Source organism: Dendrobates tinctorius, unplaced genomic scaffold (genome assembly GCF_039654945.1).
Source record: "Dendrobates tinctorius isolate UK_male_01 unplaced genomic scaffold, ASM3965494v1 ptg000011l, whole genome shotgun sequence".
NCBI classification, from domain to species: domain Eukaryota; kingdom Metazoa; phylum Chordata; class Amphibia; order Anura; family Dendrobatidae; genus Dendrobates; species Dendrobates tinctorius.
In genome coordinates, this window is record NW_027361679.1 from 34,654,828 (window position 1) to 34,666,932 (window position 12,105).

Here is a 12,105-nt window from a genome sequence, read left to right on the forward strand (position 1 = left end):
TCAATACTTGGGTAATCGTTTAGTTAATTTGTGTTGCAAATCTGTAGTGTTGAATATATGATGTGAAATGTTTTTATGTGCAATATAATCATTATAATTTGTTGTAACTAACCACGGTTGGTTACTATGCCCAGGTAACGCCGGGCTCTTCAGCAACATTATAAAATAAATCAGAGCAGTAGCCAGGGCTTAGTTATAGATAAATGTCCACAGAGTAAAAAAGTGAGAACAGGAAGTGCAGCCAGATTGGTTGTCACTGTTGAATTAGCATGTTCTATTGTTTGTTTTCTAAGAAGCTAATTAAAAACTGACAGCCAATATGTTCTTCCTTTTGCCACATATGACAGAATAGCAACTGTAATAATGCTTTGGCTGCTGCTGATTTACTAACAGACAATTTTATACTTACATTGGGTGGAAAATATCATGAATAAATTTGAATGAATTGATGTCCAACTGCTCGAACCTCCATTGATCTTTAGAATAACGGGGCTTCAGCTTTATAATATTCTCTGTTCATTGGCAATGAAGCCCCCGTAAAGTGAATATAACTGTTCTGAAAATCCATGTACTGGGAATTACTGGTAATCCCTGTGCAATGTAACATAGGGAATAGGAAGTGTAAAATTAGCATTGTCACATCTTTAATGTCATGATTGGTCCCAGCAGTTGGACACCCAATGATCAGAAAGGGATGACATATTCCAGTAATACACCTTTATTTCATGTGATGGGATTATCTTCAATTTCTGCTGTCTATATAAATTGATCTTTGTACAAGTCCAAAAATCCAAAAGATCAAATATAAAGAGAAGGATGTGTGTGAAACACATGTCAGAAAATGGTATTGTTGTAGCTCTGCGAGCATAGACATCCACTAGTTAGTTAAGTTAAAATGTTGCTTCTTGGGGTACACAACACCTTTGACTTTGTTTTAATGCAAAGCTATGTCAAATGGCTAAGAATAGCCATGAACTTTATATTTAATTTGCACAAAGCTGTGCTGAAGAGGCATTGCCATTCAAAAAGGTAAAATAGGACCCCGATTTTAAAAAACAAAATGTGTGCTTCGAGATCTGCACCAGTATAGTGTTCTGACATGTATATATCCCAAACAGAGTACCTTTATAAACTGCACTTACTCAATGGCCTCTAGTAAGGAATATATAAAATATCCCATAAACCACGGGAGTGGTGCTTAAAATCCAAGTTCGTTGCCCCCTGTCTTAGGCTGCTTTCACACATCCGGCTTTTTGAATCCGGCACGATGCTGCGAAATTTGGATCCGGTTTTGTCCCATAGAGTTGTATTGTCGCCGCACCGTGCCGAATGGGTATGCGGCGCATCCGGTTTTTGCCGGATACAGCAAAAAGTAGCCATCCGGCGTCTGCAAAAAACATTCGCTGCAACGTTTCTTGACAGCGCCAGACCGGTTTTTCTCAGAGCGCATGCGCGGAGTCTCGCGCTGCTTTTTTAAATGTGGGCGCCACCGTATCCGGCCACACAGGCATCCGCTGTCTCCGACACATCCCGGATCCGCCCCTAAGGCTTTTCGCCGCACGGCGCCGGAGACACAAAGCCGGATGTGTGAAAGAAGCCTTACACTCACCTTCTGGTGTTTTCATTTGTTTTGTTTCTGTTCCAGTCTGTCTCCAGCAGTTTGTGTCCTTCCTACTGCTTCAGTGTTTCATAGAGCAAGGTGGAGGTCTCTAATCAATATAAGTCTATGGAGGCCTTATTCTGGTTCTCATGGACTTGCATTGAGCGCTTATGATGTAGCTTCTGAGTTCTGGCCAGTTAGAAACTGCGCTCCGAAGATGACACTGCGGGACTGGAAAACTGTGAAGAAGGGTGATTATATGACCGGAGGGCAGGGGACTTAAGTTTAAAGCACCACTCCAGCGGTGAAAAAAAATGCTGAAGTGGGGCTTTAACATCTGCTAAAATATAAACATGAGTCCGACCTTATGTCTTCCAAAAAGAGTGTAGGATTCTCATGGTATTTTATTGCAGATTGTCATATTTATTCTGCCTTTCCCACAAAAAGAACTTTGTACAGCCTTTTAATAACTTGTATTTTTAACTATATTTTGTGTTTCATATGGTCTAATTGAAGGATAGAGTCGAAGACACAACAATGAAGAATGACTATCAAAGTTACACAAATTCTCCCATAAGGACAGAAACTAGAGAAATCTATGAAGATACAATCATTCCCACCAATAAACCTGCAAGCATATATGACAAGAAACAGACGCAAGATACAAACACTGGAACCAGAGACAACACCCATATGCCTGATTTAAAGTTTAGTACAGTAGGAGCAACTCAAAGTGACATTGAAATGTATGAAGACACAAGTCTACTCTCTAACACTACACATGGCCTTCAGACTGGAACGTCTCACATTAGAGAGATGCAGAACACCAGTGGACATAGTAATCAAGATGATTACTATGTTACCGAAAGTAGTGCACTTTTTGACATGCCAAGTAACAGAAACTCTCCTAACACTACAGAAAATGGAGAAAACTATGAAGATACAATTAATATGATCAACAAACCTACAATCATTTATGGCAAAAATGACTTTTCTGATACAAAGACTGGTAGCAGAGACTATAGCAGCACACCTGATTTAAAGTTTGATACCATTACAAGTACAGTAAGTGTAGCTCAAACTGACATTGAGATGTATGAAGATAGGGATCTCGCTGCCAATTTCACAAAGGAACTTCAGACAGGAATATCACACACTAAAGAAGTGAAAATAAATGAATATAGCAATGGAGAAGATTACTTTGGTACTGAAGGTAGTACCGTTCTTGACACTCCAGTCTACAATAACACCGATATGGGTAATCAAGGAACAAACACAGATTTTCTGCAAAAAATTAATGACTCTAGTAGTAATATAGGATGTTTTGAATCTGATATTCAATGCAATTATCCGCCCAAACTGAAGGAAGATAGTTTTGTGACACAGCCACCAACACAAGAGGACTTGTTCTATTCAACAAGAAGTATGGATAGATCCGATAGACACACAAAGGAGGAGAAAAACACCATGAACCGAAAAGTCAAATCGAACATAAAATCAACAAAAAAACCAAAAACAAACAAGCGTAAAGGCGAAAAACAAACTAGAAAAATATTTCAATACAGCAGTGGAAAAATACACAAGACAGGTGGCAAGAGACAGAACTACAGACAAAGTTCATCAGAAAGTAGAAGTGACAGTAGTCAAGAATTTGATTAACTGCTTAAATCATTAAAAGTAAAAAGTGCTAGGAAGCAGTTCTTCTATTGGTGAACACAGGTCATTAATTACGTTTTGTTTTTCAGCTAAGTATTTTTTCTGGCAATTACATGTAAGAAAAGTCAGTTCAGTGGCCAGTGGCATAACGAAAGTTCAATGGGTTCCATAGCAAAATTTTAAATTTGGACCAAATCTCCTGCTCCACATCCACATAGACGCACACACTAGCATGTTAGTTGCGTGCGCATTAGTAGCATAGAGTCTGTGTTAGCCCCTGATTAAAATATAGTAGAATGGCATCCATACAGCAGCATTTATACCCCAGTACAAGTGTTACATATATCAGGAAATAAATGCTTCATAAAGCATAAATGTAACAATATCTTTGTTTTTCTGACATTGTGGTGATATTCCCCAAGGTGGCCCCATACATTAATAATGTAATAATGTTCCCTATGTGGCCCCACATATTAACATCTTCCCCATGTAGCCCCATACATTAACAGCATCCTCCATGTGGCTCCCGTATAATAACAATGTGATTATACATATATTGTCCCTCAATGTGGATCCTATAAAGTAATGTCCTCCATGTAATCCTCATATAGAAATAAAATCATAATAATATAACAGTATCCTTTATTCAAAGAAGGAATCGCATCTAGATTTTTTTTTTATTGAATGCACATGTATGTGCATGTAATGTAGCGTGAGTGTATTAATATGCTCACCTACCGCTGCTCTCTCCAGTGTCCACATAAGTTCTTTTCTGCTTCTCAGTGGAGACTCTCAGGGATGTGGCTTTGTAAGCCTATGGATAGTCAGAATGAGACTACATAGCCTTACATTGCAAGGGCTGAGTCAGACGGCCATATAACTCATGTGAGAATGCATCGCACTGCACGGAGTGACTAAATACTTTTATTCCCCACTGTACCTTTTAGATGTGATTATTATTTGTACTTGACACTAGATCTCACCCTGTTCAGTTATCTATTTACTAGAGGCTGGCCAGATTCTAATGCATCGGGTACTCTAGAATATGGCCAGCTGGAGATTAAAATAAAAAAAGTGATATACTCACCATCTGACGGCCCCCGGACTGTGTCCCTCCTCTCCCCGCTCCCGGCATCTTCCGTTCCCAGTAATGCTTTGCGCCACAGACCGCTGCTGATGTCACTCTCGCGAGAGCGCGACGTCATCATCGGTCTTTGGCGCAAAGCCTTACTGGGAGCGGAAGATGCAACTCACACTCTATATGCCGTATTCAACACTCACACTCTATATGCCGTACACAACACTCACACTCACACCCTCATGCAGCCTTTTGCGCGGTACCACCAGCGGAACACCATCGCGAACACGCCGCCGCAGGGATCAGCAGAATGATTCACTGACTGCCGTCATCTTTGTACAGGAGGAGCGCATGCACAGTTTTAATGTGACCACTGCTATCTGTCTGCACAAAGATGGTGATGGTCTGATTTACTGCGCCTGCGTGAATTCTGCCAGCTGATCCCGGCGGCAGATGCGCGATGTGTCTACAGGCCGAGGAAGCCGGACACATTAAAGGTGTTTTCCAACGAACGAAAGTTCATTTTAAAAATTGTCTGTGTCTGACCGTGTACAGAGCATACCACATCTCCTGGGCAGGGGAGGAAGCAAAAGACAATACTGACATTACAGCAGGAGATCACAGAGGATTCATTTTGTGAGGTAAAATATTTCACTGACTGTTTTTAAAGAATATTTTACCTCAGAAAATGTATCCTCTGTGATCTCCTGGTGTAATGTCAGTATTGTTCTGTACATGGTCAGACACAGGGGTGAGAGAGACAGAGCACAGGGGGAGACAGCTTAAATGGAACAGCACATGAGGGGAGAACACAGCAGGAGAGAGACAGCAGACAAGGGGGATAGCACATGGGTTAGACAGGTGAAAGAAGAGAGCACAGATGAGAGAAGTCAGTGCATGAGGAAAGAGAGAGTGGATAGGTGGGTGAGCACATGGGGGAGAGGTTCTCAACTCTGCAAAGCCTGCCCCCAGTGTAACATTACCGCCCTCCCGAAGCCATAGCATTGGGCCTCCATCTAGTTTTATTGATAATATCTGGATATGTTCAATACACATAATACATAAATTGTATATACATCATACAATATTTAATCAATACTCAAATGATGTGTGACATAAAACAGGAAATAGCACAGATCTTTTTACTTTCCAATTAAACGTTTTATTCGAATCGTCTCTCACATGTTGTTTTATTCTTTCTATACATGTGGTATGGATATATTTTTAACCATAATGATGTTAAGTATTACTGGAGAGTATCGCAAGCCAAATATACAATTGCATTGGAGCATCAAAATAAGAAGTATACAAAAGTCGACAGTTCCCTTAAAGGGAACCTGTCAACAAGTTTTTGCTATGTAACTTGAGAGCAGCTTAATATAGAGTAAGAGAGCCTGATTCCAGTGATGTGTCACTTAGTTGCTTGGTATATTTTTAATAGAATCCCTGTTTTATCTGTTGTAGATGTAACTTTGGTCATAATTAGTGATGGGCGAGCACTAAAATGCTCGGGTGCTCGTTGTTCGGGTCCAGCAAATTAACCTCTTCACTAGAGTTGAGCGAAACGGGTCGAAAAAATTCAAAAGTCGCCGACTTTTGTCAAAGTCGGGTTTCATGAAACGAAACCCGACCCTAGGATGAGGTCGGCCACGAGGTCGGCGACTTACGCGCCAAAGTCGCGTTTCAAAAGTTTGTTTTGCGCTCTTTTTCAGCCAATCAGGATCCACGGACACTGTGGGCAACGTGATGACATAGGCACGGGTCACCACCATCTTTCAGAAGGGCATGCAAGTGATTGGCTTGCTTTGGTGAGCGTCACAGGGGGTATAAAAGGGCGTGCACGCCGACCGCCATCTTACTTCTGCCGATCTCAGTATAGGGAGAGGTTGCTGCTGATTCTGTAGGGAGAGCGTTAGGCAGGGAAGAAGACCAAAAAACTGCTTCTGCTGCTAGCGATTTGGCCTGCACAACACACCAGTCACTGTGTGTGCAGTGCAAGGGGAGGCTATATAGTGGTGTATCAGTGGTGTTGGTTGTTGGGCTGCCTTCTAAGGCTTCCTGACAGGCTGGCATTGCTGTTTACCCACTGCTCCGCAAACTGCTTTTTTAAAAGCAATCCAATCTCCCTTATCCTCTAGTCACTTTGGTCACAGCTGTGCCATCGAGCCTGTCACATAGCGCTCAGATATTCATTGGGCCTCAAACTGCTTTTTTAAAAGCAATCCCAATTTTTTTTTTTGTCCTGCTGAGAAGAAAAAAAAACTGCTTCTGCTGCTGATAGCAATTTGGCCTGCACAACACACCAGTCACTGTGTGCAGTGCAAGGGGAGGCTATATAGTGGTGTATCAGTGGTGTTGGTTGTTGGGCTGCCTTTTAAGGCTTCCTGACAGGCTGGCATTGCTGTTTACCCACTGCTCCGCAAACTGCTTTTTTAAAAGCAATCCAATCTCCCTTATCCTCTAGTCACTTAGGTCACAGCTGTGCCATCGAGCCTGTCACATAGCGCTCAGATATTCATTGGGCCTCACACAATCCAAAAGTGTCCAGTGTCCAAAAGTGTGTGCAGAGATTCAAAATCTCACTTATCCTCTAGTCACTTAGGTCACAGCTGTGCCATCAAGCCTGTCACATAGCGCTCAGATATCAGTGGGCCTCACACAATCCAAAAGTGTCCAGTGTCCAAAAGTGTGTGCAGAGATTCAAAATCTCACTTATCCTCTAGTCACTTAGGTCACAGCTGTGCCATCGAGCCTGTCACATAGCGCTCAGATATTCATTGGGCCTCACACAATCCAAAAGTGTCCAGTGTCCAAAAGTGTGTGCAGAGATTCAAAATCTCACTTATCCTCTAGTCACTTAGGTCACAGCTGTGCCATCAAGCCTGTCACATAGCGCTCACATATCAGTGGGCCTCACACAATCCAAAAGTGTCCAGTGTCCAAAAGTGTGTGCAGAGATTCAAAATCTCACTTATCCTCTAGTCACTTAGGTCACAGCTGTGCCATCGAGCCTGTCACATAGCGCTCAGATATTCATTGGGCCTCACACAATCCAAAAGTGTCCAGTGTCCAAAAGTGTGTGCAGAGATTCAAAATCTCACTTATCCTCTAGTCACTTAGGTCACAGCTGTGCCATCAAGCCTGTCACATAGTGCTCAGATATGAGTGGGCCTCACACAATCCAAAAGTGTCCAGTGTCCAAAAGTGTGTGCAGAGATTCAAAATCTCACTTATCCTCTAGTCACTTAGGTCACAGCTGTGCCATCGAGCCTGTCACATAGCGATCAGATATCAGTGGGCCTCACACAATCCAAAAGTGTCCAGTGTCCAAAAGTGTGTGCAGAGATTCAAAATCTCACTTATCCTCTAGTCACTTAGGTCACAGCTGTGCCGTCAAGCCTGTCACATAGCGCTCAGATATCAGTGGGCCTCACACAATCCAAAAGTGTCCAGTGTCCAAAAGTGTGTGCAGAGATTCAAAATCTCACTTATCCTCTAGTCACTTAGGTCACAGCTGTGCCATCGAGCCTGTCACATAGCGCTCAGATATTCATTGGGCCTCACACAATCCAAAAGTGTCCAGTGTCCAAAAGTGTGTGCAGAGATTCAAAATCTCACTTATCCTCTAGTCACTTAGGTCACAGCTGTGCCATCAAGCCTGTCACATAGCGCTCAGATATCAGTGGGCCTCACACAATCCAAAAGTGTCCAGTGTCCAAAAGTGTGTGCAGAGATTCAAAATCTCACTTATCCTCTAGTCACTTAGGTCACAGCTGTGCCATCGAGCCTGTCACATAGCGCTCAGATATTCATTGGGCCTCACACAATCCAAAAGTGTCCAGTGTCCAAAAGTGTGTGCAGAGATTCAAAATCTCACTTATCCTCTAGTCACTTAGGTCACAGCTGTGCCATCAAGCCTGTCACATAGCGCTCAGATATCAGTGGGCCTCACACAATCCAAAAGTGTCCAGTGTCCAAAAGTGTGTGCAGAGATTCAAAATCTCACTTATTCTCTAGTCACTTAGGTCACAGCTGTGCCATCGAGCCTGTCACATAGCGCTCAGATATCAGTGGGCCTCACACAATCCAAAAGTGTCCAGTGTCCAAAAGTGTGTGCAGAAATTCAAAATCTCCCCTGTCCTATAGACACCTTGTACCTTGTTTTACATACTATATAGTTTGTTGGATTTTGTCTACATTTCTACCAAAAATGAGGAAGGCTGGTGGAAGAGGCCGTGGAATTGGGCAGGGGTTGGCAGCTGGTAATGATGGTGTTGGTGGTGGATCTGATGGTAGTGGCAAGAGCAAAATAGGACCGAATGCAGGAGGTGTTGAGCCTGCGTCATCGTCTGGCTACATAAGGCCTCGAACGCTTAGTTTTCTAGGAGTTGGCAAACCGCTTTTAAAGCCAGAGCATCAGGAAAAAGTTTTGTCTTACATTGCTGACTCAGCCTCCAGCTCTATCGCCTCCTCTTCTTCAGTTGTAAAAAGTAAAAGCACTGAGTCGTCATTGGAGGCTCATGTTCATGAACCACACCTTTCCTTGTGTCCTACACCCCAACCAAGATTGAAGGATGACGCAGGCCATACTACTGATTACTCCATGGAGCTGTTTTCACATACCATGCCTGGATTATCAAGTGAAATGGTGAATTACCCAGGCCAAGATGAATCTGACATGGAGTGCACTGATGCACAGCCGCTGATGGATGATTCTGCTGGTACATTCACTCAGAGCACTACATTGTCCTCGCAGTGTACAGAGCCAGATTCTGACCCTGATGAGACTCAGGTGCCCCTTCCCGCACACTATACCACCATACACGGTGACACAGAGGAAGGTGCACATGACATAGAAGAGGAGGTGATGGATGACCCAGTTGTTGACCCAGATTGGCATCCATTGGGGGAAGAGGGTGCTGCTTCCAATAGCATGAGGAGCATCCACAGCAGACATCGACATCGCAACAGCTGTTATCTGGCAGGCCCGGAGCACTCCAAAGACAGGTTCCAAACATCAAAAGAGTTGCTGGACAGCTTGTCCAGAGGGTCAAAAGATCACAGTGTGCTAGGCCGCAAAATGTCTGCCAAAGTAGGAAGAGTGCAGTGTGGCACTTTTTTGAACAAAATCCTCATGATCAGGCCAAGGTTATTTGTAAGAAGTGCGCAAAGACCTTTAGCCGAGGGAAAAATCTGAAAAATTTGAATACCAGTTGCATGCTTAGACATTTAACCAGCATGCACTTGCAAGCGTGGACACAACACCAAACCTCAAGTGCCACATGTGCAACTGATCACAACGAAGGTAGTCATCAACGCTACATTGTTTCCCCCACTGTAAGCCCACCGGTTAGCACAGCAGCAAATGTTGAGGTGTCGTTGCAATGCCACAGCAGTCAGGGAATCCCACTGTTATATCAACGAAAGACTGATTCTAGGCCATCAGAAAGAACACCAACTCCATCACCATCATCAACCCTCTCACAGTCCGCCCTGTCCACCGCTACTTCCACCATATGCAGCTCTCAAGTCCAGCTCACCCTCCCAGACACTATGAGTAGGTCAAGAAAATACTCAGTCTCTCATCCGCGTACACTGGGTTTGAACGCCCACATTGCCAAACTAATCTCGTTTGAGATGATGCCCTTTCGGTTGGTGGAAAGCACAGCTTTCCGCGAACTCATGGCCTATGCAGTACCACGCTATGACCTACCCAGTCGCCACTTCTTCTCTCGCAAAGCCATCCCAGCCCTCCACCATCATGTGAAAGACCGCATTGTCCATGCACTCAAGCAGTCAGTGAGCGGAAAGGTGCACCTCACAACTGATGCATGGTCCAGTCGGCATGGCCAGGGCCGTTACGTGTCCATCACTGCGCACTGGGTTAATGTGGTGGATGCAGGGTCCACAGGGGACAGCGGTGGTGGAACAGTGCTGCCTAGCCCACGGTCTAGGAAACAGTTGGCTGTAGGCGTTCCACCCTCCTCCTCCTCCTCCAGAAGCGAAAGCTCGTCCACAGAGCGCAGTTGTACGAGCACTCCATCTGCAGCTGCCACTGTTGCACACAATGTGTCCCCCTATCGAGCAGCTAGTGGAAAGCGTCAGCAGGCTGTGTTGCAGATGATGTGTTGGGCGACAGACATACCGCCGAGGTGCTGGCCGAGTACTTGAAGCGACAAACTGAGTCATGGCTGGGCAGTGTACATCTTGAGGCAGGCAAGGTAGTTAGTGATAACGGCCGTAATTTTGTGGCAGCCATAGCCCTTTCAAAACTCAGCCACATACCTTGCTTGGCTCACACCTTGAACCTGGTGGTGCAGTGCTTCCTCAAAAATTATCCGGAGTTAACAGCCCTGCTCCAGAAGGTGCGAAGACTGTGCGCGCACATCCGCCGGTCGCCTGTACACTCCGTTCGTATGCAGAAGCTGCAGCGATTGCTCCTCCTTCCCAACCACCGCCTCATTATCGACATTGCAACAAGGTGGAACTCCACCCTGCACATGGTGGAGCGGCTGTGCGAGCAGAGGCAGGCCATAATGCATTTGTGGGAGGATACACGGCCAGGCACTTTGAGAGCAGACATGGAGTTGACAGGTGTGCAGTGGTCGAAGCTGAAAGACCTCTGTAAAGTCTTCAGTGTTTTGAGGAATGCACACGGCTGGTAAGCGCAGACGACGCCATCCTAAGCATGAGCATCCTACTTATGCGTCTGCTCATGCAAACATTGACGCACCTTAAGGAGCAGGCGTCTGCAGCCAATGTTGATGAGGAGGAAGAGGAGGAGGGAATCCTTGATGACATTCAGCCATTGTCTGCTCAGGGACCTCTCCTGGACGAGGTGGAGGAAGAAGAGGAGGAGGAGGAGGATGATGGGGATGATTACTTAGGGGAGGAGGATGCATCTCGTGGGGCAAGTGAAAATGTTGGCGTGGCAAGGTCTGGTACAGGGTTTGTGCGTGACTGGAGGGATGTGGATTTGCCAGAAAGTGCTCCTCCAACCAGCACTCGCAGTGCATCATTGACACCGGGAACATTGGCCCACATGTCAGATTATGCCTTGCGGATCCTAAAAAGGGACCCCCGCATTGCCAAAATGATGAACGATGACGACTACTGGTTGGCCAGCATCCTGGATCCACGCTATAAAGGCAAATTACAAAACATCATGCCACAGGAGAACCTTGACCTAATATTGGCTAATAAACAAGCAACTCTGGTAAATCGGTTGCTTGAGGCATTCCCAGCACACAGCAGCGGTGATGGTTCTCACATGAGCCTTACGGGCCGGGGGCAGCTTGGCAGAGGTGTTCGTGGTGCACACAGCAGAAGTGGCGTTGGAGACAGGGGTTTCATGACAATGTTGTGGACTGATTTTTCAAATACCGCTCACACAACTGGTAATACTGCATCGATGGAAAGTGACAGGAGACAGCAGTTGTCAACCATGGTTGCAAACTACTTTTCCTCCCATATCGATGTTCTCCCACACAGGTCATTCCCCTTTGACTATTGGGCCGCTAAACTGGACACCTGGCCTGAATTGGCACAATATGCCTTACAGAAGCTCGCTTGCCCAGCTGCAAGTGTGCTATCGGAAAGAGTCTTCAGTGCAGCTGGATCAATCCTGACAGAAAAAAGGACCCGTCTGTCAACCCAAAATGTGGATGATCTAACCTTCATTAAAATGAACCATGCATGGGTTTCCAAGGATTTTGTCCCACCTTCCCCTGATGATACATAGGGTGACAGAAAAATGGCTTGCTTTGGTCCA

At 45.0% G+C, this 12,105-nt stretch overlaps 1 protein-coding gene across 1 annotated transcript in view; it reads left to right on the top strand.

Annotated features, from left to right (window-relative positions):
* Positions 1-5,515, top strand: part of LOC141101611 (uncharacterized) — a 32,877-nt gene extending 27,362 nt beyond the window's left edge. The window contains exon 5 of the mRNA XM_073590786.1: positions 2,117-5,515. Within this exon, the coding sequence (XP_073446887.1) occupies positions 2,117-3,259 (1,143 nt within the window). The 3' untranslated portion in view covers positions 3,260-5,515. The remainder of the gene's footprint in view (positions 1-2,116) is intronic.
* Positions 5,516-12,105: the final 6,590 nt, after the last annotated feature.